The sequence below is a fragment of the Portunus trituberculatus genome, chromosome 37 (assembly GCF_017591435.1).
Source record: "Portunus trituberculatus isolate SZX2019 chromosome 37, ASM1759143v1, whole genome shotgun sequence".
NCBI classification, from domain to species: domain Eukaryota; kingdom Metazoa; phylum Arthropoda; class Malacostraca; order Decapoda; family Portunidae; genus Portunus; species Portunus trituberculatus.
In genome coordinates, this window is record NC_059291.1 from 12,456,749 (window position 1) to 12,484,248 (window position 27,500).

The 27,500-nt window shown below is 42.9% G+C and overlaps 1 protein-coding gene across 1 annotated transcript in view; it reads right to left on the reverse strand.

The window, feature by feature from the left end:
• Positions 1 to 27,500, reverse strand: part of LOC123514214 (snake venom 5'-nucleotidase-like) — a 54,252-nt gene that overhangs the window by 18,991 nt on the left and 7,761 nt on the right. The window contains 1 exon segment of the mRNA XM_045271897.1: positions 6,796 to 6,993. Within this exon segment, the coding sequence (XP_045127832.1) occupies positions 6,796 to 6,993 (198 nt within the window).

Genomic DNA, 27,500 nt, shown 5'->3' on the forward strand with positions numbered 1-27,500 from the left:
GGTAATGTTGAATTTTTAGAGCAATAAGTTAGACAGAATTGAGTTAGTAATCATGATACTTAGAGATTCAGACCCCTTAATTTCCCCCCCTCCTTCTCCACTCTCTCTCCTCTCTCTCTCTCTCTCTCTCTCTCTCTCTCTCTCTCTCTCTCTCTCTCTCTCTCTCTCTCTCTCTCTCTCTCTCTCTCTCTCTCTCTCTCTCTTCTTCTTCTTCTTCTCTCCCTTTGTCTCCTTCTCTCCCTTTGCAATTATTTTCTCCCCTTCCTTTCCTTCTTTACTCATCCTCCTGCTCTCCCTTTCCTTTCTCCTCTCCTTTCACCCAATCATCTCTCCCTCTCCCCTTCTTTACCTACCCTTACCTCCACATCCCCGTTACTTCCCCCATCTCCCTTTTTCCCTCTTTATCCCCTCCTCATCCCCCATCACGTTCAAACTATCCCTCCCTTCCCCTCTTCTTCCCTCCCCGTTACACACTGTTGCCTTCCCCCACTTCATCTGTTCCTCCCTCCTCCCTCTCTCATCCCGTCTCCCCTCTTCCCCTCTTCCCTCTCACATGCTCCCAGGCCTAAAACAAAATGTAATAGGGTGTTCATGATTTCTTATAGGTTTCAAAACGTATAATCATTGAGGTGGTGGTGGTGGTAGTGGTGGTGGTGGTGGTGGCAGGAGGGATCAGAGAGAGAGAGAGAGAGAGAGAGAGAGAGAGAGAGAGAGAGAGAGAGAGAGAGAGAGAGAGAGAGAGAGAGAGAGTGTGTGTGTGTGTGTGTGTGTGTGTGTTAATCAAGTCAGGAAACACAAGTCAGCAAGCAAGCCAGCCAGTCAGTCAGTCAGTTAGTCAGCAAGCAAGCCAGTCAGTCAGTCAGTCAGTCAGCAAGCCAATCCACTCACTCACTCACTCACTCACTCACTCACTCAGTAAACACTCGAGAGAATCAGCGAACAAGAGATGAAAACACTTAATAACTCAAACCAGCTCAACACAGGAAAGAGAGCGAGGGAGGGAAGGAGACGCATCGCAGGGTACATGATGGGGAGTGGCTTGCTTGGATAGGTAGGGGCCGAGAGGAACAGGTATGGAAGCTAGGGAGAGCGAGACGATGGTGAGTGAAAGTGAGTGAACCAAATGAGGGAGTGATGGGAGAAATGACACTGAGCTAAGGATTATGGAAAGTACCAGTTGCATGTGGTGTCTTTTTCTCCTTGCGTGCGTGCATGTGTGTGTGTGTGTGTGTGTGTGTGTGTGTGTGTGTGTGTGTGTGTGTCTTGTTTTGTTCAATGCAGATAAAATGGATGAAGGTTTAAGTCCAGAAGTTGAAAAGCATAATTTAGGTCTTGTTCTTCGTCTTAATTTTGAACAGCTGCTGGAGAGATCGTCGTCTTGATTGTTGCTGTTGCTATTGTTTGTGGTGGTGATGGTGGTGGTGTGGTAGTAGTGGTGTTGATATTGGTAGTGTTCTCGTTATTGTTGTTTGTGGTGGTGGTGGTGATGGTGGTGGTGGTGGTAGCAGTGATGTTGATAGTGGTAGTGTTGTTGTTGTTGTTTTTGTGGTGTGGTGGTGGTGGTGATGGTGGTGGTGTGGTAGCAGTGATGTTAATAGTGGTAGTGTTGTTGTTGTTGTTTTTGTGGTGTGGTGGTGGTGGTGGTGGTGATGGAGTGGTAGCAGTGATGTTGATAGTGGTAGTGTTGTTGTTGTTGTTGTTTTTGAAGAGGTGGTGGTGGTGGGGAGGCTGGTGGTGGTGTCACAGGTTGTATTAATATAAACACTAATAGTCTTAAAGAAGTGGAAACATTATCAGTAGCAGTAGTAGCAACAATACCAACAATTTCCCTAAAAGAAATACACCCATCACAACACTTACAACCCAAAAGACTACAACACACGTACCCAGCACCACCACATTGCCTAACATATCCTAACCACCCCTGAACACCGCATAACACGTGAACACCGCCACTTAACACCCATTCAGACATCGCGCAGCCCTTTCTCCGTTCCCTGGCGTCACCCTCCACTGCGCAACACAGCCTCGGAGCGTTTGCCCAGTAGCCTTGGAGAGTGTTACTGGATTCGAAGCGTCACGCCCCTCGCAGAATGAAGTTGGTGGGTAGTTTTATAGCGGCGAGCGAAGGCAGGAGGTACGAGGGTGGCTTCAGGGTTAGTTACGTCACCACTGCTCTGTTTGTCATTACTGTAATCGCCTCCTGTACCATGATGAGTGTTACCAAGCCAGTGTGATACGGTGGACTCAGCTGATTGTTACACGCGCACACACACGCACACATACATGTATAGACACATACAGCTCTCTCTCTCTCTCTCTCTCTCATAGGGTTTTTTTTTTTCCGTTTCCTCTTCTCATAAGCCTATATTTCCATGCATTTGCTAAGCTTCCATACTCCTTACAGCCATATGTCTAATCCTATCACACACTCAAACACGCACACACACACACACACACGCACACACACACACACACACACACACACACACACACACACACACGGTAGTTCAGTGGTTAGAGCGCTGGCTTCACAAGCCAGAGGACCGGGGTTCGATTCCCCGGCCGGGTGGAGATATTTGGGTGTGTCTCCTTTCACGTGTAGCCCCTGTTCACCTAGCAGTGAGTAGGTACGGGATGTAAATCGAGGAGTTGTGACCTTGATGTCCCGGTGTGTGGTGTGTGCCTGGTCTCAGGCCTATCCGAAGATCGGAAATAATGAGCTCTGAGCTCGTTCCATAGGGTAACGTCTGGCTGTCTCGTCAGAGACTGCAGCAGATCAAACAGTGAAACACACACACACACACACACACACACACACATACACACACACACACACACACAGTAACTTTTTATTTGTCTATTTATCTTCAGCATTTACTTATTTATTTACCTTCCTACTTATAATAGTATCTATGTATCTAGTAATTCATGTATTGTGTATGAACAGTACATATTAATTTTTACCTGTTTTTTTCACAAATCTACGTATATATACACTTATTTACCGATCAATCTATTTATTTATTTACCTTTTTATTCATTTATCATCTTTTTTTTTTTTTGTGCATGCCGGTGTCTTTAACTGCCGGAGACCTTGAGGGCGCGGCAGGTGAAGATCCCTCAGCGCTAGTCTCAGCTTAGCCCGGGCCTCAGACTAATGCTGGAACATCCGGGTGCTCTGTTTTACCTTCCCCACACTCGAGACGCAGAAAGCTATACAACCTTTTATAGAGCGATCAGCCAAGAGAGGCCCACGCAGCTGGGTAGTATAGGAAGGCTGTGCACTGATTGGTTGTTGGTTTAGACTAGGGAAACTTGTGTGTGTGTGTGTGTGTGTGTGTGTGTGTGTGTGTGTGTGTGTGTGTGTGTGTGTGTGTGTGTGTGTGTGTGTGTGTGTGTGTGTGTTTGTGTGTGGGTGTGTGTGTTTGGATGGGTGTTTATGTGTGCAAGTTTGGGTTTGTGTAGCCTTATTCCATTTGTTGTGATTTCTTTTTTCACTTTTTTATTGTATTTTTTTCTTTTCTTTAAGTTCGTATATGTATTTAGTCGTGATGTTATTATTTTTCTTATTGTTTCAGATTCATGAACGTATTAACTTTTTTTCTTTTATTTATTTATTTATTGTCCTTTTGAGCGGTTTAAACATATTAACTCATTTCTGTTAACATTTTCTAATTCTTCAAGTTCATATACGTATCAATTCCTTCCATTAACAATTATTTATATTCTTTCAAGTAAATAAACATATTAAATCTTTCCATTATCATTATTATCTTGTTTTACGAGAATCCTTTTGTTTGCCTCGACAATCTCCTTCCACAAGTAAGAAAGACTAACCAGAAAGAAGCAATCTCTATTAATCATCCACCAGAGACTCGAAGCACGATTAATACATTGTCACCTACTGCCCTCAAAGTAAGTCCCGGCCAGTCATCATTATCGCTGGACTCACCACACAACCCTCCTCTCAATAAGCTCTTCTAATTATGACCTAAGAAGCTTATATTTCATGCGCTTTGCCTACTCAGAGAGAGAGAGAGAGAGAGAGAGAGAGAGAGAGAGAGAGAGAGAGAGAGAGAGAGAGAGAGAGAGAGATACATTAGACAGAATAAGGTGGGAAGAGACAGATAAGTAAAATAGAGATAAAAGCAAAAAGAGGATAGCCTAAAAAACCTTACGAAATTAACAAAAGAAGAAAGAGATACACACACAAAATAAGATGAAAACAAGAAAGAGATAACAACACCTCTCAAAATAAAAGAAACAAAAAATAGATAACCCCTTGAGCACCATGACGTGTTTCCATTTTCATTCTGCTTAGTGTTTGCTGATTTGATACAGCTCACAGACTTCTGGAGGAGATTAAGATAGTGAAGACTGTGGCCATTAACCTTCTGTACTCTATGGACCCTTCCTAATGTCAATAAAGTGGTCTAATCGTACACAAATCTCAAGGTAAAAATGTGTCCCAGTATTGAAGGGGGTTAACCTCAGTACTCGAGCAAGAGATGATTAAGCAGAAAGAAGGCGAGGCACAGATAAGCGAGGAGGTCTTTGCCAGATCGGTGAGGAAACTGAAACAATGACCCCCGTGTAGCGCAGCGCCCTGGTTTATTATGCAACGTGCAAGTTCACTTACTCTCACAACTCACTCGAGGTCAGAGGACAGAGTGACTTACATGAGGGGGCAGCGGAAGGTGGGGAAGGAGGTGAAGTGGAGGGGGATGAAACTGCCGGGGGTCGAGGGCAAACAGAGAGGCAGGTGAGGAAAGAGAACAGGTAAAGCCGGACAGGTATCGCCGGTATAGGTTAAGATCAGAGGTAAATAGATCAGTGACCCAGCCAGTGGTTTGTAAAAGGTTAAGGTATTGAAGGGGGCGGGGTGCGGGGTGCGGACTTAACCTTACTCTGTTCGGCTGACGACTGATGCCGAGTGGTGAGGTTTGGTTTGGTTAGATCTGGTTCGGTTTGGCTTTGTTTGGTTAAATTTGACTATGGTTTGGTTTGGTTTGGTTAGATTTGGTTCGGTTCGGTTTGGGTTTGTTTGGTTTGGTTAAATTTGGTTTTGTTTGGTTTAGTTAGGGTAGGATACGTCTGGTTTTGTTTAATTGGCCTGGGGTTAGATAAAGTTAAGTTTGGTTATGTTAGGTTACAGTAAGTTACTTCAGGTTAGGTTAGGTTAGGTTTGATTTTAGGTTACATCAGGTTAGGTTACGTTACGTTAGGTTCGGTCAGGTTAGGTGATAAGTCAGGTTCAAATAAGTTGCATTTAAGGAGTAACGGACCAGTTTACGCCTTTACAGCGCCTGCAGTTTTATATGTGTTCAGTAAGATACAAGTTGACATCACCACCATTCAAGTCAAGTAAGGTCAGCTTAGTCTTGAGTTTGGCTACATTGAAAGAATAATGAAGTCTTGTATACCCTTTTTTGTGTCTGATGTTCTATTTTCCTCCAGTAAGGCAACATAACATCATTAGCAGTCAAAATTAGATAACTTTAGATCAAGTTAGGTTAGGTTGGGCTGGGCTGGCTGGGTTAGGTTGGGTTAGGTTGGGACTGGTTTTGGTTGGGTTGAACTGGGTTAGATTAGGTTAGGCCAAGCTAGGTTAGGTTAGGTTAATTTGGGATACAGATCTATGATTACAATATAAGAATAATAGTATCATGTATATCTTTCAAATGCCTGCAGTTTTATTTATCCAGCAAGACAGCACGTGGCATGACACCATTAGCATTCAGAGTTACTGGGAGAATGTAAGGGAAGTGATTACCGAGGCGGGTCACGGAGAGAACAACAAATTAATGGTGAAGGTGATAAGGGATGGTAGGAGGACAGGCCATTAATACGTATGAGACTAACTGATGAATAAAGGGTACAATAGAATACAGATTGACCGGGAGGACGTGACCGGCTCTGGTGTGGTGATGTAACGAGTAACCTAAGGAGTGGCAGGGGGGGGCAGGGACAGGTAGTAGGGTAAGGAGGCGTAAAGGTGCAGGTGTGAATGACCAGGTAGGGTGACACACGACGAAAATAAACACTCGTATGTGAATGAGAAGGGAAGCCTAACAACAAGGGAAGTAAACACACACACACACACACACACACACACACACACACACACACACACACACACACACACACACACACACACACACACACACACACACACACACACACACACACACTTGGCTTACTAACTAAAGTGCATACTTCTCTCTTCCTCTCCCTCTCGCGGTACAAGACTTTCTCCTTACTCTCATTCTTGCTGTTCAACTTACTAGACCATGACACCACCACCACCACCACCACCACCACTCGCTCGTCCCCGGAAGTTGATTTGTTCTAATCTTGGTTAACTTTTTTTTCCAGAAATAGCAAAGTAGTGAAAAATTTTGGGCCACTTTGGTGCCCTTGCCATATATCCTCCATGAATTAAAAAAAAAAGAAGAATTAATCTACGTTTGTTTGCACTTTTTATTCGGCAGCAACAAAATAGCCAAGGTTGTTGTTTTTTTTTTTGCGTGTCTTTGGTCGATCTTCTTTACGCTAAAAACTAAACTGGCTATTCTTTTTTTTTTTTTCTCTGAAATTCTTTGTTTATTCCGTTATTGACTTATTTTTCGGAAGCGACAAAATAGTGAAAATTTGTCTTTTTTCGTACATGTCTTCTGCTATTCGCTTATTTATCCATTTAAATATTTATTCATCAATCAGAAAGAAACAAGAAAAAAACCTTAGTCCTTTTTCTGCACGCACCAAAACAACTAAAAACAACCCAACACTCACCATGGTCTCAGTGGTGAGGTAGCCCACGATGCCGACCTTCCTGCCGCCCACGCTGATCACGGTGGAGCGCTGGTACAGGCCCTGGATGGAAGGCTCCAGCGTGTCATCCAGGTTGGAGGCCAGCACGGGGAAGGGCACTTCTTTCAGGAAAGGCACAACGCCAGGCAAGCCGTCATCGAACTCGTGGTTGCCCAAAGACTGGAAGGACAAGAGAGGGTCGCAGGTCAGGACTGGTTCGGATTGGGTAGGAGTGAGTGAGTAATTGTTGGTGTGATAGTCTGGTTATCTTGGAGAGTCGTGGTTGATTATGTGAGGCGTTATATGGTATAATGGATGTTTTTTTCTTTCCTTTCCTTCATCTTCCATCCTCCTCCTCCTCCTCCTCCTCCTCCTCCTCCTCCTCCTCCTCCTCCTCCTCCATCTTTTTCTCTTCTTCTCAAGATCTGTTTGTTTTATGACTAGTACCTGTAATTCCTTAATTTTCCTGTTTTTATCTGCCTTCTTTCTCCTCCTCATCCACATCATCATCATCATCATCATCATCATCATCATCATCATCATCATCCACCATTCACTCTATCTCTTCATCCCCTCTCCTCTCATCCCACCCCTTTCCAACAACCCCTTCCTTCCCTCCTTCCTTCCTTCACGCTGTCATTCTGCCTAACCACTCCCTCTTCTGCCCCTCCTTACCCTTACCCGTTTCTCTCCCCTTCCATCCCCGTCAACTCTCTCCCTCTCTCTTCCCTCACTTCCCTCTCATCCTCAAGCCTCAAGATCCATTAATCACCACACAGACAATAAAAGCAAAACGTAAAAGCAAGAAAGAAAATCCTCTAATGGGAAAAAAATAGTAGAATATTAGAACAGTATCATCATATTTGATAAGAGTTAATTCTCATGTTTATTATTTTGCCTCCTCCTCCTCCTCCTCCTCCTCCTCCTCCTCCTCCTCCTCCTCCTCCTCCTCTGCCAGACAGCACAATCAGGTTTTTAGAGGATTATGGAGGAGGTTGGGGGAGTTAGGGAGAGGAGGGAAGGGTGTTGTCTGGGTGGTGGTGTATTGTGTGTGTGTGTGTGTGTGAGAGAGAGAGAGAGAGAGAGAGAGAGAGAGAGAGAGAGAGAGAGAGAGAGAGAGAGAGAGAGAGAGAAGGGAAGAATGAGAGCACTGATAGTATATTTCTGACAAAATGTGGTGATAGTGGTGATATTTGAGACTCTTGAGACTCAGAGAGAGAGAGAGAGAGAGAGAGAGAGAGAGAGAGAGAGAGAGAGAGGTGGGACAAATCTTGATTTTTCCTCCTCCTCCTCCTCCTCCTCCTCCTGGACGTAGTAGTAGTAGTAGTAGCAGTAATAGTAGTAGTAGTACTACTACTACTACTACTACTACTACTACTACTACTACTACTACTACTACTACTACTACTACTACTACTAATAGTAATAGTAATAATAATAATAATAACAACAACAACAACAACAACAACAGTATCCATCCACACTTAATACACTTCATTATGTAAAGGTGTGACCGAGTTTTCGACATCCATGCACACTCACTCCCTTTTCCCCCAGCACCGTCCCTCCACCAAGCAACCACCCCCTACCAATCACCTCTCCCATACCTGACCCCTCCTGCCCTCTAACCCCAGTGCAACCTCTTCCCTCCCCATCCCCTGCCGCGCCCTGTAAAAGGAAGGTGAAACAGTGATACTCTGGGTGTGGCCAAGGAACGGAAAGGAAAGAATAAGAGAATGATTAAAAGAAAAGTTGTAAAAAATATGTAGCCCGTGTACTTTACTGAATACAGGCGAGTGTAAAGTGTAGTGACAGGTATTGTTATCGTAAATTGTTGTGTTTGTGATTGCGTGGCGTGTTTTTATTCTTGTCGGTAAAGGAAGAGCGGTAAATATGCAGTCCACACAATATTAGTGGTTATATGTTATTTGTTACATTATATTATCCAGGAATAGAGTGCATGGTCCGGGAGACTGATTCTTTCCACCAGTGACTGACAAGGGAAAGAGTACCAGTGATGTGTGCATGAGTGAGTGTGTGGTGCCTTGTCTAACACATAAAACAGAGACGCATTACCTATTATTCTTTTTACCCACTTATCTTTTTACATATTCTCAAAGATACAATAAATGAAAGGGAAATATACTCACACCGTCCAGTATTTACCCACTTGTTCATTTATTTCATCTATCTTCTATTTTTAAAGCACGACAAGGGAAGGCAGCAAACACACAGGTCATACAGTCAGTCAGGTTGAGAGAAAAAAGGCTATTTCTATGTCCTGCCTAGTCTACTGTGTTCCCAGCGAGTCGTGAGGAACATGAGATAATACTAAAGGAACTGCATTAGGCGAGTGGGACGGGCCGAGGGCGTATACCGGGAATCCCCTGCCTCGTTTTCTTGTTAGTATTCTTAGTGAGATGAGAGGTGACGCGCTGGCCTGGGTACTTATTCAAGGGGAGAGTCTTTGGGTGTTTGTTTGCATGGTTAGATGGTGAGTGTGTGTCTGAGGTGGTGGTGGTAGAAGTAGTAGTAGTAGTAGTAGTAGTAACAGCATCCCAATAGTACGCTAGATGGCTTATGAATTCAACCAAACGCTTCATACGGCGATAAGGGGAAGGTTGCACTAAACCATAGCTACATTCTAGGTCAGACAGGACTTAAGCTTCATGTCATGCACTCGAGATCATTTCACGATCCTTATTCTCAATCCTTTAGGTACTTTACCCTAACGACTCTTAAAAGGCTGCACTATACTGGGACTCTCAAGGGTGTATGTCTGATTCTGGTGATATTTGAGCAAGGATTCTACATCGCCAGTATGAAAGGCAACCACGAGAACAACTAAACACCTCTGCGGCCACTGAAAATAGTCTTGGTTAGTGAACAAAACGTTTAAGAAGAAGGAAGTTTCAAGACACTTATCGTCCAAATTTAGATCATTCTTTCCTCTTTTCTTTAGGGAACGGTATCTCATTGAGCCTTTTTTTTCTTCCCGTGTATGTTGCCCTAGGCCGGTGCTCTGCTACATAAAAAGAGAAAGTGTGTCTTGTCTATTCAGCTTAACGTGTCTTGTTATCTAATAGGAGTAGTGTAATTGTCGCTCCACACATTTCTTCTTCACTCATACGTATTATTACATGAATTATTACTCGGTATATTGAATTGGTAGCTGTAATGTTAGTGATAATTCAACATCTCTCTACTAAGTGTGTTGGGAAGAGTAGCAGTGTGTGTGTGTGTGTGTGTGTGTGTGTGTGTGTGTGTGTGTGTGTGTGTGTGTGTGAGTGGATGTGAGTGGGTGTGAGTGGGTGGAGGCGAGTGTTGCGTTGTGTTTGCTGTCATTGCATTACTGGAGGGAAAATTAGAGTAAGGTTTTGTCGTGACTGCAATTCTGAAAACCTTGATATAATGTGAACTTTTTTTTTTTTCTTCACTTAATTTCACAGTAACACATTTCCCATTTTCTTGTTTCCTCTTGTGTTTCCTCGTGTGTTTCCTCGTGTGTTTCTTTACCGTTTCCGTTATTGATAATTCCAGCCTGAGGAATTTTTTCGCCTTTTATGAATATGTTGAAAAAGCGCACATTGAACATTGCACCATTTACGTGATTCTAGCCAAGTTTTCTTCTTTTTTTTTTTTTTTTTTTTAGATTATACTTATATTGCATTAACCCCTTCAGTACTGGGACGCATTTTTACCTTGAGTTTTGTGTGTGATTAGACGATTTTATTTACATTATGAAGGATCTATGGAGATCAGAAGATTAATGGTTCAGAGTCTTCACTATTTTAATCCTCCAAATGTGTGTCTGAAGCTGTATAAAATCGCTAAATAGTAAGCAGAATAAGTATGAAGACGCGTCAAGGTACTGGAAGGGGTTAGTTGAAATCGTCAGTCAAAAAAAAAAATCAAACATGGCGAAGCGATATTATATTTATTACAACACACGTGAACACAAAGGAAGACCAGACAGTAACACTCATTGCTATTACTTGCGAGACAGTCATGAGCCACACAGAGGAACACAAGGGAAGGACAACCACCACCACAGACATTATTAGTTCTTACCAGGCTGAGGTAAGGAAGAGACGCAGGATAGTACAGCTGAAGGCATCACCCCACCACTTCACATCTCTTTGTTGTGAAGAGTGAACATTACAGGAGAGAGAGAGAGAGAGAGAGAGAGAGAGAGAGAGAGAGAGAGAGAGAAATAGTATGTTAATGCTCGCTTTGCTTATTTTAAAGATTAAACATCCTTGATCTAAATTTTACCCACGGTTATTAATTTCTTTTATACTGTTTGTTGAGTAATGTGTGTGTGTGTGGGGGGGGGACCTCAATGAAGGTACATATGGAGCAATATTGGCAAAGAAGTTGTAACACACACACACACGCACACGCACACGCACACGCACACGCACACGCACACACGCGCATACACACAAAAAAAAATGCAAGTCACACCTTCATCCTAAAAAAAAAAAAAAAACTAAAGCAGGAATAAAATAAAAGGAAAACTAAAGATTGAAGAGAAATGTTGAAAAGGAGAAGATGGCGACAAATTGAATAAGAGAAAGAGAAGGACCTTAAATATGTCACTTGTCATTCATTATCATAGGCCGTGGCGTCTGTCTGTCTGTCTGTCTATCTGAATGTCCGTCCGTCTGTCTGTCTGTCTGTCTTAAGTGTTGTATTTGTATGTGCCTATCTATCTGTCTACGTATCTGTTTCTTTGTCCGCCTATCTGTCTGTGGTATTAGTGTGAGTCTGTCTGTCTGTTTGTCTGTCTGAGTATCTGTCTGTCTGTCTGTAGTGTTGTGTTAAGAGTACGTCTGTCTATTTTTTTAACCTTTCTATCTGCTTATCTGTTTATTTGTCCTCCTATCTGTCTGCGGTATTATTGTTAGTCTGTCTGTCTGTTTGTCTGTCTGTCTGTGTGTCTGTCTGTCTGATGCTCTGTCTAGGTTCGCGCAATCAAACCCCCCCCTCCCCACAATACCTTCAGTTTTGTTGGCCCAGATACCCATGAAAGGAGGGCACACCGGTCACCTCTGCCCCTCGTCCTCCTCCTCCTCCTTCTCCTCCTTCTTCTCCTTCTCTTCTCTTCTCCTCCTCTTTATTATACCGATCATCTTATTATTCTGATATTCTCTTTATACTCTTTCTTTTTCTTTCTTTTCTCCTCCTCCTCTTCTTCTTCTCCTCCTCCTCCTCCTCCTCCTCCTCCTCCTCCTCCTCCTCCTCCTCCTCCTCCTCCTCCTCCTCCTCCACATGTGAACATTAATACCTGTTATTAAAAAGAAAAAATTAACATTTTTCTTCATTTACGTATGAGTCTCTCTCTCTCTCTCTCTCTCTCTCTCTCTCTCTCTCTCTCTCTCTCTCTCTCTCTCTCTCTCTCTCTCTCCTACATTTTCCTCTCGTGTTTGGTATTTCACCTATTTATCATCTACCATAATTCTTGTACGTCTTTTTTACAACCTCGTCAGGGCCAACACGCCTGCTGCTGTTGACTTCTCCTCCCACAAACGCATTATATTATGTATTAAATTACTAATATTAACTGTGCTTTCCCGTTCCTCTCTGACATTCAAGTTTAACCTCTACCCAGCACTTTACTTTCCCTCCTCCTCCTCCTTCCTCCTCTTCTCAATAGGGGGCACTGGGTAACTAGGTCGGGGTGCCTCAGGGTAGGAGAGGACCAGACCGGTTTTGCACAGCCACTGCAGATAGGGGAAGAAGTAGGGGAGGGAGAGAGACGTGGGGGAAGGAGAAGGAGTGCAGGTTTTGATAGGGATGGGGAGACGTAGGCACACACACACACACACACACACACACACACACACACACACACACACACACTCTCTCTCTCTCTCTCTCTCTCTCTCTCTCTCTCTCTCTCTCTGCGTTCTGAAGTGCGTTGGCGGAGGAAACAAGAAAGAGAGAAGGAAGTAAGGAAAAAAAGAAAAGGGAAGGAAGAGAAGGAAGGAGGAAGAGAGAAGTTGAATGAACGTCCTTAGAATCACGTTGTTGTGTCCTGTGAGTACGTGAGGAGGAGGAGGAGGAGGAGGAGGAAGAAGAAGAAGAAGAAGAAGAAGAAGAAGAAGAAGAAGAAGAAGAAGAAGAAGAAGAAGAAGAAGAAGAAGAAGAAGAAGAAGAAGAAGAAGAAGAAGAAGACAACGATCCAAGCATTACATTCACTTATAATTTTCACTACTACTACTACTACTACTACTACTACTACTACTACTACTACTACTACTGCTGCTGCTGCTGCTGCTGCTCTTACTGCTACTACTACTTTTACTACTACCACCACCACTACTCCTACTACCACCACCACCACCACCACCACCACCACCACCACCACCACCACCACCACCACCACCACTACTCCTTCTACTATACTACTACTACTACTACTACTACTACTACTACTACTACTACTACTACTACTACTACCACCACTCGTTGATTTGAGTGGCTTAGCGAGTAAACAGGAGCCTCGTTTGTTTATTATGTCTTTCCTCTCCCCTAAAATCTCTTGACGGCGGCGCTGACGGTGGTGGTGGTGGTGGTGGTGGAGGTGGAGAATGTTCGTAGTGCAGGAGATTGTGTGGTGATGAAAAGGAAGTGGAGGAGGAGGAGGAGGAGGAGGAGGAGGAGGAGGAGGAGATACGTAGTGTACACGGACAATAAAGTGACAGGAAAAGGAATAAGAAATTTTAGGTAAGAAAGAAAGGGGTGAAAACGAAAAGAAAAACGAAGGATGAGAGAGAGAGAGAGAGAGAGAGAGAGAGAGAGAGAGAGAGAGAGAGAGAGTGTGTGTGTGTGTGTGTGTCTATGTGTATGTGAATAAGGAAAACAGTCGTGGTTGAGAATAAACAATTACGTAAATTACCAAGAAGAAGAAATTAAGAAAAAAAAAGAAGAAGAGGAGGCGGAGGAGGAGGTGGAGGAGGAGGAAGAGGAAGAGGAACGTACACAAACATCTTAGCACGAGAAGAAAAACAAAACAACAAAGCGATCAAAACAAAGCAAGTTACGAAAACATGACTGATAACCAACAATAACACACACACACACACACACACACACACACACACACACACACACACACACACACACACACACACACACAGTCAGGAAATCGTAGCCAAACCCAAACAAACCCTCTCAAACACTCCTCCTCTCTCTCTCTCTCCCTTCTACAGTAGTACATGGCCTTATTACTGGCATTAAATCGATCTTAGTCATTCATTCATTCTCCCCCACACTTCCTCCTCTCCCTCCCTCCCCACCAGTACCACCATCACCAGTATGTATGTATGTAACCCTGAACCCACCACCACCACTACCACCACCACCACCGCTATGGCCTCGTCCTTTTAACTCCTGCTCCTTGGTATTATTATCTTTACTATTATTACTACTACCACGTTAAGCATCCAGATCTTTGCACTATCCGTGTTATCTATCAGCCGTGAACTCAAACTTTCTCCCAGTGAAAAAGAACAAAAAGGGTGCAAGAAACGTACCCAGAAGAGCAAAAAAGTGGATAAAATGCTGGCAATCTTGAGAGTCATTGCACCTTGTTGGCCAGTGCAAGTGTGGGGCATTGGCACTAATTGCTACCCTGAATCACGCCACAGGTATGGAATTTTTTAGGTTGGGAGGATCGAGAGACGAGGTGAAGGCGGGGGTGTGACTGGGCTGTGTGTAATGCGCTGATTCCCGTCATGCAGAGTTGTAGTAAAAGAAGTCACGTAGTTCAGTGTCTATGATGTCTGTAAGTCGAAGGGAAAATGGACAAGCTGACTAATTAATGAGTTGCTTTGAAGAGAAGAACCGAGGGAAGTTGAAATATTGAAGTCGTGTCGCTTAATTCAATGGCTTTAATATATATAGATTAAATAGAAGTGAATATATGAACTAATGAATTGCCTTATATCATGAAAAGAAGAACCGAAGAGAACTGGAGGACGTGGCTTAGGAAAACAATGTAGTGTCATGCTAAGAAATGATACCACAACGTCCAATGAATCTCGTGTAATAATCGCATAGAAATTAATACATGGACTTCTGCTTTATATTAATTCAGAGAACAGCAAAGTCCGAGAATTGGACGTAGGAGTGTCTTTGTGAAACAATGCACAGTCGCCACAAGAAGGGCTACCACAACGTCCAGTGAATATCATGTCTATTAAACCGAATGGAAATTAAGACACATGAAGAAGGCTCCTCCCTGTGTATCTTGACTTTATTCACTCGTGACGGTGTATAACCCGAATGAAATGAAGAGTTTTTGTTTATGTGTGTCATCTTATTTCATTCTTATACTGAAAAAAGACGAAGTAGAGAAAAGAGAGAGGAAAAAAACGGTTAATTTCACACTATATCCTCAAAACGCCACGAGTAGATAACACAAAACTTTTTTTTCTTTTTTAATTGTCTCATCTTTCTTTTATCATCATGCTTGTGTCTTCAGCATTCAGCAGGCAAACAACGAGGCGTGGCAGCATAACATGAGAGTTGGAGCGCAAGGCTGAGATTCTTTCCTGCCGCATGTTACATTGAGCATTGTTGTTGTGGATGCATTACTAAGAGAAGGAGGACATGCGCAGGACAACTGAACTATATTTTTAAATGCATCTACGACACACTTCCACTACTTTCAGAAGGCTCTAACCTACACGAGATTTTAAGTGCGTTTTTACAGTTTTAATGACAGATTAACAAAACACTCTTGAAAACCCAGCTAATCATATCTCTGGCCTTCGAAAATAGTGTTTCTGAATACAAAGCGTAGTGTGCACATGAGGCTGTGATTCTTTCCACACCACGCACACCACACTTAGTATTGTTGGTATGGAAGGAGGCCATGTGTGGTGTATAAAATGCAGGCTGTCGTCTATCAGGCTACACCATTAACACGAGTCTTCTTATCGAACAAAGTGCGCCTCGGGAGTTGTATTATCAGGCGCTTCGGTGTCTCATTTACATTGTTCTTAGGTTTGTATTTTATCTTTAATGTTTAAACTTCATTATTTTTTTCGTCTCTCTCTCTCTCTCTCTCTCTCTCTCTCTCTCTCTCTCTCTCTCTCTCTCTCTCTCTCTCTCTCTCTCTCTCTCTCTCTCTCTCTCTCTCTCTCTCTCTCTCTCTCTATTGATCTAAATATTCATCAGTATTTCTATCTTTCTATCTATCTATCTCTATCGGGACACGAGCTCTCCGTCATTTGCTCACAACTCACTTCACCGAGGCCATCAAACTGCACACTTGTGGCGCATTACTCAAGATATGTTCGTTAATAAGTGCAATTATCGTTCTATCTTCACCTCAGAAACCATCTTCTTGTCGTAACCAAGACTAATTGAACTGGTTCGTTTGATGATACCTATTTGCACGGTATTTTCTTCTGTTCTATATACAACGTCTTTGCATATATGTACTCATGGTGGGGAAGGTATTGTGGATTTTAAAGTGATAACCTCTGTTTTTGCTTCTAGCTTTTTAACTACTGAGTAAAAAAAGATTAAAGGAATTTTTTTCTAACATAATTTATAGCACATGATTGCAATGGTTTGTGTGTGGAGTGTGGATATTTAACCCTCACATCTCTCTCTCTCTCTCTCTCTCTCTCTCTCTCTCTCTCTCTCTCTCTCTCTCTCTCTCTCTCTCTCTCTCTCTCTCTCTCTCTCTCTGCAGCGATCACTGTTATATATCTATGGTGTTGTTAAATGGTTATGTGATGGTACTGTACATTCTTACCTCATCTTTTTCATTCGAGAGACAGAAATTAGTGACAGTTAAGTAATAGCAAGAATATTTGATATTTTCATCATTCAGTCTTTAAATTAGGTACAGGACTCAATAATAGTGGAAAAGGAACATCATAGTCATAGTTCACCCACAGGAGAATCGGTTATCGGTAAAATAATAGAAAGTGAAAAAAGCAGACCATATATACTGTAGGTCATTCTCTATAGGCATCGAGTAGCGGCTTGGTAATGGTGAAAAATGTATCGCCACGTCCGTACACAGTCCATTCTTCAAGGGCAAGGATATTAACCCAGAGAAAACCTAACCAAACAAATCGGTGAGCTCTCTCGTCCATTAGATTTCAAAATATCAGTTATCTGCCAGGAAAAAAATGCATATGAACACATTCCTACACAGTTCATTCTTCGAAGGCATAAAGTGTTAACCCAAAAGAAAACAAAAAATATCGAGAAAATCTTTCATTAATTACTGGTTGAGCAAAATAAAAAAGCAACACAGTTCATCTTCATAAACATTAAGAGGAAAGAAAACATAGAAAATAGATACACTGCCACATCCATTAAATCTTGAAAATACCAATTATCAGCTGAGCAATAGCAATCATAAGACAACCCTACACACTTCATCCTTTACAACAACTTCACATCGGCGGGCAAACCACAGCGCTAAGACAAACACAGATAGCAAAGCGGTCAACACTCCTACACGCAACTACACGAAGGAAGGGCCGCCGTGGCTGTCCACCGTGCCGTGCCGCCCGTCACGTAGCGCCTGTCACGCATTCAACAGCAAGGGCGGCATGTTAGTAAACCAAGAGAGACGGAGCGCTAAAATGTTTGACCCGTCAGCTTAAGATTTCAACACCAGCTCAGTTCTTACCACCATTCTTGACTCACTCCCTCCCCGCAGAACAACAACTACAGCTAATAATATATGATAGCAATAAAAACAAGGATGATATGCTGGCGGGTTAATGGTGTTAGCTGATAAGAAGACTAGATAAGATACATTATTTTCTACTTCTGGTTGTCCTCAGTCATAATATTGTAATGGAAAGAAGAAGGTAGAGTGAGGAGGAGGAAAAGTGAAGAAATGTATGGCCAGTGAAAGAAAGAGCGTGCAGGAAAGAAGGGGAAGCGAAGTATAAGAAAAGGAAGATGGGAAGGAATGGATGTGATAGAAAATGGAAGTTGAAGTGAAAGAATGGAAATAAAAGCAAAGATACGAATAGAATCTCGATGAAGAAGGAAGTAAAGGAGGAACGAAAGGACAAGAGGAGAGGCAGTCAAGATTTTGAGAAGGGAACAAAGGACAGGTTGAAAAAAGTAATGAATAGAAGGAAAGGAGGATGAAAGAGGAAAAGAGAGGAGCCAGTATTCGTCAGTTACCATAGAAAATGTCTCTTAATCTTGACCTACTTGGAAATTGGAGTCATTTAGTGTCTCGCTCGCTCCAACCTTCCTTTCCCCTCTCTCTCTCTCTCTCTCTCTCTCTCTCTCTCTCTCTCTCTCTCTCTCTCTCTCTCTCTCTCTCTCTCTCTCTCTCTCTCTCTTCCAGCTGCTCAAACCTCTGTCTTCATAATTTGCCTTCATGTAAATAAAGATTCTCTCTCTCTCTCTCTCTCTCTCTCTCTCTCTCTCTCTCTCTCTCTCTCTCTCTCTCTCTCTCTCTCTCTCTCTCTCTCTCTCTCTCTCTCTCTCTCTCTCTCTCTCTCTCTCTCTCTCTCTCTCTCTCTCAAAATATTTCGTGGTATCTAGTGTTTTCTTTATATTTTTTTTTTTTTCTCCACCCACGTGTCTTATAAACGTGTGTGTGTGTGTGTGTGTGTGTGTGTGTGTGTGTGTGTGTGTGTGTGTGTGTGTGTGTGTGTGTGTGTGTGGCATGTTTTTTTTTTTTTTTTTGTCGAGATCAATGTTTTGTTATCCTAAACTGAATCCTTCCTTGTTATATTCCTCCTCCTCTTCTTCTTCTTCTTCTTCTTCTTCTTCCCCCTCCTCCTTTGTATTCCTTTGCATTCCTGCTCTTCCTCCTCCTCCTCCTCCTCCTCCTCCTCCTCCTCCTCCTTCTCCTATCTCCTTGTTTCTTTATTTTTCATGAGGGAGAGGAGAAGAAGGGAGCCTGTTTGGTTAATTCAATAAGGCCAGAGAGAGAGAGAGAGAGAGAGAGAGAGAGAGAGAGAGAGAGAGAGAGAGGATGAAATGGCAAAGAATTGATTACTTTACCTGTACAGAGTGAACCAAAAAAAGTGATATCGTGAAACACTTTTAATAAGACAACCCCCACTTTTGACATAACCTCCCCTCCCTCTCTCCCCTTCCCTCCCGTCCCTCTCTCTCCCCTCCCCCATAAACCCTTCTCCCCTTCCCTCTCCTCTCTCTTTCCCCTCACACTAAATCCTACTTCCCTTCCCTCCCCTCCCTCTCTCCCCTGCCCCACTAAATCTTTATCCCCTTCCATCCCTCTCTCTCTCCCTCCCCACGAAAACCCTCTCTCCCCTTTCCCCCCAAATCCTTATCCCTTTCCCTCTCTTTCCCCTTTCCCTTCCTCTTAAACCCTTCTCTCCTTCCCTCCCCTCCATCTCTCCCCTCCCCTTTAAACCCTTCTCTCCTTCCCTCCTCCTCCTCTTCCCTCATATTCCCCATTAAACCACCCCTCAGCTCCCATCCTTCTCCCCATTCCCCCTCCCCCCCATCACCTCCATGACACTCTAGCACAGAAAACGGAATACGAGAGAAAATGTAGTAAGTGATATTTGAAAATTTGTCATTTGCCAAGAAAACTGGAATGATTTTTTTTCTTTTTTATTATTGTTTCACTCTTATTGTTATTATTAGCATTCTCTCTCTCTCTCTCTCTCTCTCTCTCTCTCTCTCTCTCTCTCTCTCTCTCTCTCTCTCTCTCTCTCTCTCTCTCTCTCTCTCTCTCTCTCTCTGCCCTCATTGCCTTATTGTAATTTCAGCCTCGTCATTTCCTTGAATTTAGATATATACTGCTCTCTCTCTCTCTCTCTCTCTCTCTCTCTCTCTCTCTCTCTCTCTCTCTCTCTCTCTCTCTCTCTAGAAAAAAGAAAATAAATAAACAGAATAAAAACAAGTAATTCTAAAACTATTTTCACTTCCTCCTCCTCCTCCTCCTCCTCCTCCTCCTCCTCCTCCTCCTCCTCCTCCTCCTCCTCCTCCCTTGATGTTAAATGTTAATATGTCATAAAAGATTATTTTTTTCCCGTGTACCATTGTTCATTAATTATCCTTTACTAATTGTACAAGTGTTTCAAGGAAGAGAAATAAATAAACTGATCTGAAAAGTAAAAAGTCCTTGTGCAATGCTATTAACACTGCAGATTGTTTCTCTCCTTTCCTTGACATTAAGTTGCCTTGCGTCGAAATAGCTGCAGATTAAAGGGGGAAGAAATAAGCGTGGGATTTAAAATGTCTGGGAAAAAAAAGTCACGGAAACGAAAATATATAAGTAGACTGACCAACACGAGAGAGAGAGAGAGAGAGAGAGAGAGAGAGAGAGAGAGAGAGAGAGAGAGAGAAATCAAAGCAAATATCCTTGTTGTTGTATCTCCTTCCAAACTTATATAAGCGCTTTAATCGTCACTACTTTATTTTTTTTCGAATCATCTTTGTACTTCCTTGTTTATTTTTTCTTTTTAATTCTGCAAGTATCAATATCTTATTTATATTCTTATCTATTTTTGGAGCATTTCCTATCCACTCCTATGATTTAGTTTTCAATAATTACCCTTTATGTACCTAAATTCTACCGTAATTCATAGTTCTTTTATGGAGCATTTTCTGTTCACCTTCAGTCTTCAATAATCCTGCGACTTTATATCTTTTAAGCTTACAATAATCATCACTAGCTTACAATAATCACCACTAGCTTAAATTCTCTTGACATGACAGTATTCTCGAACGTGTGTCGTATCTCAACTCATCATCATTATACATTTGAAACATTTGGAACATCTTATCATGCCTTATATGCGTACATTTCAGAGGAATGAAACACGATGAGAAGGAATTTCAAGGGCATTTTCACGACTGTAGTGATAGTTAGGGAAGTATGTTGCGCCATCAATGGAAAAAAAGTAACATTGGAACCTAAGGAAAAAAGAGAAGCTGCAAAAAGCCGTCAGGTCTACTGTACACGTGGCAATCCCTGTATGACGCATATTTTCCTTTGCCTGTATCCACCTATCATCCTCATTCATAAAACTTGTCTCTCTTATTTTAAAACCCAGTATTGACTCTGCACTGCCAACCTTATCTCTGAGAGTCTATTCCATTCACCAATTCCTTCCCTTCCCTTTTCTGAATCCTTTTAAAAATTGAACTCATTATTTCTTGCCTTATCGTGAGAATTTTGCTAACATCACATTATCACACCGCCCATAAAACCCACATTCTCCACTAACAACTGAATTACTGAACCTATTCTACTTATCTACGACTCTACTTGAGAACCAATTCCCATCTATCTCCTTTTCAAACCGAACTTTACCAAGCTTTAACCAATCATTTCGTGTCCTATCTTCGTTACAGACACTGAAGAATTTCGTGAACATTGTTATTGTTACTGTCCCTATGAAACCTGACTAACAATCCACACCACCTTTGTAAACACTCCCTATGAGCTGCCACAAAATTTCAGTCTCGTATGCATCTGTGTGTTTACATCGTCACCCTCACGGAGAAGAGGAGGATGCGAGCAGGCAGAGGCACTAGACACACCGTAAACTGCTTCAACTAGGTGACTGATGTGAGGGATGAAAAGATATGAAGAAGCGAGGGTGGTGTGTGGTGGTGTGATGTGTGCAAATCATGATACAGAATGACATTGCAAAGAGTGGGGAGGGAGGAGGGCAGGAGGGAGGAAGAGTATGAGGAAGGTTAAGGAGAGGATGTGAAGTAAGGGGAAGTTAAAAAGAATACGTAGAAGAGAGAGAGAGAGAGAGAGAGAGAGAGAGAGAGAGAGAGAGAGAGAGAGAGAGAGAGAGAGAGAGAGAGAGAGAGAGAGAGGTGAGCATAACAGAAGGGTAAGAAGTGATAAAGAGATGAGAAAGAAGAGTGAAAAAGTTAAGAGACACTTGATAATGATGATGATGATAATAAAAGAGAGAGAGAGAGAGAGAGAGAGAGAGAGAGAGAGAGAGAGAGAGAGAGAGAGAGAGAGAGAGAGAGAGAGAGAGAGAGAGAGAGAGAGTTGAAGGGAATGAGGAAGGGAATAAGAAAGGACTATAAGAGGAGCCATGCTATGAGGAGGAGGAGGAGGAGGAGTGGAGGTGGAGGTGGAAGTCCTTTTGGGTGAATAGAGTGGACGTGACCACGCAAGGGGACGGCAAGTGGACGGGAGGAGGAGGATGAGGAGGAGGAGATAATGCGTTGTGAAGAAGGAAATAAAGTGATTGAGTTAGTGACGACGATTTCACGCCTTTGAGAGAGAGAGAGAGAGAGAGAGAGAGAGAGAGAGAGAGAGAGAGAGAGAGAGAGAGAGAGAGAGAGAGAGACGCGTGAGTGAAAATTAAAGGTAGATTAGGCATAAATAGTTCCAAAAGAGAAAGATAATTGCCATGATAGCAAACAAATGATAATGAGAGAGAGAGAGAGAGAGAGAGAGAGAGAGAGAGAGAGAGAGAGAGAGAGAGAGAGAGAGAGAGACCCATAGTAAGCTGCAGAGGAGGAGGGAGAAGCGTGGAAGAGGCTCCGCTAAGTGAAGGAATAAACTGAGAGAGAGTTGAGTGATAAAGGAACGGGAGGGAGGGAGAGGTGGGAGAGCTTTGCCAGAGAGAGAGAGAGAGAGAGAGAGAGAGAGAGAGAGAGAGAGAGAGAGAGAGAGAGAGAGAGAGTCAGTCTATTGTAAGCATTCAAGAGACTCTAATTCAGGAGTGGGGATGCAATGAAAGGGAGAGAGGGAAGAAAAATAGGTGATGGCTAGGTAGGTAAAGATAATTAGACCGATTACAGGTAAGATGAAGGAGGAGGAGGAGGAGCAGAAAGAGGAGGAGGGAGGCAGGTGGCATGAATTAATAAAAGAAAGACGAAAAAAGATGAAAGAGAAGGATATTGGGTTCTGTTGAAGTTGAAGGAATGGAGAGAACTAGTGAGGTGTAGTGAGAGAGAGAAGTTTCGGCACAGGCATTGAATTGATGTTACGTAAGATGTTAGTGATGGTTTAACAATGATTCTGCCTCAGTAACATAAAAAAAAAAAATCCTATGAGAACCCAACTACCACCAATGTTGTCTTTGAAAATAGTACTGACGAGAGAGCGATGGTTTTCAATATTCAGAGTTTACTGTAAGAGTATATTCGTGATTTTATTGATGGATTCACAATTGCCAGTATGAAAAACATCCATGTGAACCCAATTAGTTATCTCTGAGGCCTCTGAAAACAGTCACAGTGTCGGAACAAACAATGCAAAGAAGTGCTTCTAAAGAATAATGGCTCTGCAGGCTTTCGTGATTCCAGTCATGGAATATGAAAAACATCCATGAGAACACGACTAATCATCTCTGTGGACCCTAAAAAACAGTCACCGTGTCGGAACAAACTATGCAAAGAGGTGCTACTAAAGAATATTGTTCCTGCAAGTTATCGTGGTTCCAAATAAGAACTCAGCTTTGCCAGTGAGAAAAAAACACCCATGAAAACCCGATTGAACACTTCTGCGACCCCTGAAAGTAGTACTGGCGAGAGAACAAAGCATTTCTAAATACGTGACCATAAACAAGATCTTTAGGGTTAGCAAACACGTCAGGACCAAAAGTAACGGGTGGAGGCTTGAGGTTAGGAAAACACACCTGGATGAACAAGACGAGAGGCGATCAATATAGACTTACGTAGATAACACCTGGTCATTGCATCACCACATGGACCCCCTGCCTGGTCTTCCTGTTGTGGGTGGGAGGCGCATGTCACTTCATTTCTCTTTCTTCTTATTATTTTTTATTTTTATTCGTTCGTGGGGTGAAGAAAACGTGACTTGATGTACGTACGTTACTGTTCAGTGTATTTCCTGTGTGTGTGTGTGTGTGTGTGTGTGTGTGTGTGTGTGTGTGTGTGTGTGTGTGTGTTTTGCCATGCTGCTTTTGTCCAGGGTCGGGGTGGGGTAAGTGGAGGGAAGGAGTCGGAAGTGAGGGGAGACTTTATTAAACTTATTAAATCTCTCTTTCCTTCATTTCTACAGATGTCATGTGATTAGGGAGCCACTGAGAGAGAGAGAGAGAGAGAGAGAGAGAGAGAGAGAGAGAGAGAGAGAGAGAGAGAGAGAGAGAAGACAAAAAGAAGCACAGAGTTAAGAGGGTAAAAAATAACATAGACAACATTAAGTTAACATCACCATCACCTAACTTAACACACGAACAGCGATAACGGGCAGAGAGATAACTAGAGGCATAAGAAGAACGATGAGAAAGTATAAGATAAGAGAAGAGAATAGATAAGGAAACCACCATCTAAAAACATTGTGGGAAAGATGAAGAGGAAGAGAAGCTGGAGGAGGAGAGGAGAGGAGAGGAGAGAAGGATGAGAAGAGAGAAGAGAAGATAATAAATAGAGAGGCAACTATGTAAAAACCTTGTGTTAGAAGAGGTGGGAAAGGAGGAGGAGGAGAAGATGACGGAAAAGAAGACAGGAGAGGAGAGGAGAGAAGGATGAAAAGAGAGAAGAGAAGAGAATAAGTAGAGAAGCCACTTTCAAAAAGCCTTGTGTTAGAAGAAGTGAAAAAGAAGGAGGAGAAGGAGGAGAGGAGAGGAAAGAAGAGGAGAGGAGAGGAGAGCAGAGGAGAGAAGAGGAGAGGAGAGGAGCGGAGAGGAGAGAGGAGGAGAGGAGAGGAGCGGAGAGGAGAGAGGAGGAGAGGAGAGAAGAGGAGAGATGGGTGTGGCATTGACTGAGGGTGAACTGGGGAGTTAGATGGAGACTGGGAATGGTATGGAGTACAAGAGTGTGGGAGAACCAGCTTTTATTGAGAGGAGTGACATGGAGGAGGAGGAAAGATGGAAACTGGATTGGGAAACTTTAATGACGGTGAAGGAGTGTTCGAGGAAAGCGATTGCGGCAGGGATGGGGTTAGTGAGTCGGGATTGCCACTCGTGGGGAAGTGCAGGAACTGGTTGTCTCGGTAAGCACGCAGCCTTGAGGGCATCCCGGCCTTGAGTGAGACTGCGAGGGTAGTCCCTGCCTAGGTAGCCGTGTGCAGACAACCTGGTCCCCGCCACGCCCCTCCCTCCCTACCCCTCCCTGCGTGCTGCACAGCTGGCTCTGTCTGGCTAATGGACAACAATGGGGGTAAAATAGATCTTGTGGAACCGAAATAACGGACAGATAAGGTCTTGGGGTTAACCACTCCCTGGGAACCTTGAAAGAATTCCAGCTCGTCGTAGACACAATAGTTATTGGATTTAACTTCATATGCTGGTAAACTAAAAAACACTAACTTCTTCCAAAAGACAGATCAGTTCTTGGTATTACTTCACTGCTGGAAACTTGAAAGATTTCAATTTTCCGTAGACAGAGACGTTACTGAATCTTAACTTCACACTCGCCACCGCCTCAGAAGTTACTAAGTCTAGTTTCATCTGCTGGAAATATCAACGGAACTTCTTTTTTTTTATGACAATAAGTGAACTTTTAAACAGGGAAGCCATTAGGTTTGGTTTCACTTGCTGGAAAGTTCAACGGAATTTCCTCTTTTATGTGATGAGAACAGAGGAGCTACATATTAGTAGATCTTGGCTCACTTCCTAGAAACCTCAACAAAATTCCCACTCTTCCTTAGCTCACTCCTCACCGCCACCGCCCACTGCCCCCCCCCTTCCCCAACACACACAAAGAAAAAAAACTCATGTATCATTATAGAAAAAACTCACATGACTTCTAAAGATAAAATAAATAAACAATCGCTAAGAACACACGCAACAATATAAGCCCATCCAAGAAAGCGGCGCCAGTAACCATAATCCTGCCTTCATCATTATATTTCTGTGTGCAATACGTAACAGTATATCGCCTTAACACGCGCCTTTGTGAGTGAGCTTTTGTCCAAATCACACTCTTGCCAGCTTGCCCGCCTGCTCCTGCGTCAGAGTGAGGCAGGAGTAGTAGGGAGGAGTAAGGAGGGAGACTGGGGGAGCGAGGGTGAGGGAGGGAAGGACGGGCGTGTTGGTGTTTGGGGGAGAGATAAGAGGGAGGGTAGAGTGAACTTTGTCCTGTGTAGCTGTGGAGAGACAAAAAGTAATGTTAGCTAAGCAGGGGACGGCCTGAATGTATGCTTTTCACGCTAAGGTCACGACCCCGCCCGTGGGAAGGCTTTACAGTTACGTCCACCCGCCCATCAAGAGCTGCAGAGGATCATGATGCTACTGATCCTCCTCCTTGGTGTTTGATTCCTTATATTAGAGTTTGATTCCTTATGTTTGGGCTCGATCCCTTATGTTTGTGTGGCATTGTATGTTGATGCTCTCCTTATTCTTCTTCTTCTTCTTCTTCTGGGTCTCTTTCTCCACTTCCTCTTTCTCCTCCTCGTTCTTTTCCTATTCTTCTCTCTTTTTTTTCTCATTTGCTTACATACTTCTGGTCCTCCTCATTCTTCTTCTCTTCCTCTTCCTCTTCTTTTTCTGCTCCCCTATCCCCTTCCCTTCTCTCCTAATTTTGGTGCTACTACTACTACTACTACTACTACTACTACTACTACTACTACTACTACTACTACTACTACTACTACTACTACTACTACTACTACTACTACTACTACTACTACGCACTACTTCACACTCTCACCTTGCCTCTTCCGCATCAGCATGACAAGTGCACGCTTTCACAATACAAAGAGAGGCTGGGAGGGGAACCAGGGTCGGGAGAGGCTGGGAGATGCTGAGAGGGGCATGCGAGAGACTGGGGAGGTATAGAAGAAGCTGGGAGGGATGAGAGAGACTGAGAGACTGGGAGAGAGAGGTGTGGGGACGACAGAGGCTGGGAGAGATGTAGGAGAGACAAAAGAGAGTGGAAGAGGCAAGGAAAATGAACGGGAGAAACTGAGAGAGGGTGGAAGAGACGGGAGAAGGTTAAAAAAAGCTTGGGAGAGACAAATGAGGTTAGGAGAGACCACGGAAGAGGCTGGAATAGGCTTGAGAGAGGAGGGAGGGAGGCAAGGAGTGGTGCATGCTTCCTTCCCAGTAACTCAAGGACTAATGCAAAAAGAGCAAAGGTAAGACACATGTAAATAACTAGTGGAATGTAACCCATCCACTTACTAGTCACTCTCTCTCTCTCTCTCTCTCTCTCTCTCTCTCTCTCTCTCTCTGATTTTACTGTTTATGCAATCCAGTGCTGTTAAATGAGTCTTCTTGGGATCTAAGCCTGTATTATTTTCGAAAATCAGCTTCTTTCTACCTCAATGCATTCACTTTTGTTTTTGTTCTGCTGTTGATGTTGTTGTGACCTTGTTGTTGCTGCGTCTCAAGTTGTTAGGTTTGGTTAGCTAATGTGTAAGTTAGACTGCTTATAACTCCACACGTCATGAAAGAAGGGAAGAAAAGAATGGACGAACAACAGAGAAAAAAAAGTAAGAAAATGGGATAAAAAAAAAAAGAAAGAGCAGAAGAAAAATATAGAGAAAGAAAGATGAAATGAAAAATGAAGGAAATCAGATAGATAGGGAAAAAAAAGAAAGAGTAAAAGCTACATCGAAAGAAAGAAAGAAAAGAAAAGAAAAGAAAAGATAGACAAGACTGAAAAAAAAGAAAAGGATAAAACAAGAAACAGGAAAAAAGAGAAAAAAAGAAAAAAAAAAAAAAAGAAAAGAAACCAGTTAACAAAAAAAAAAAAAAAAACGGAACAAAACAAAACAAAGCAAGCAAGAAACAAAACCAAATCAACACCCATCACCACCA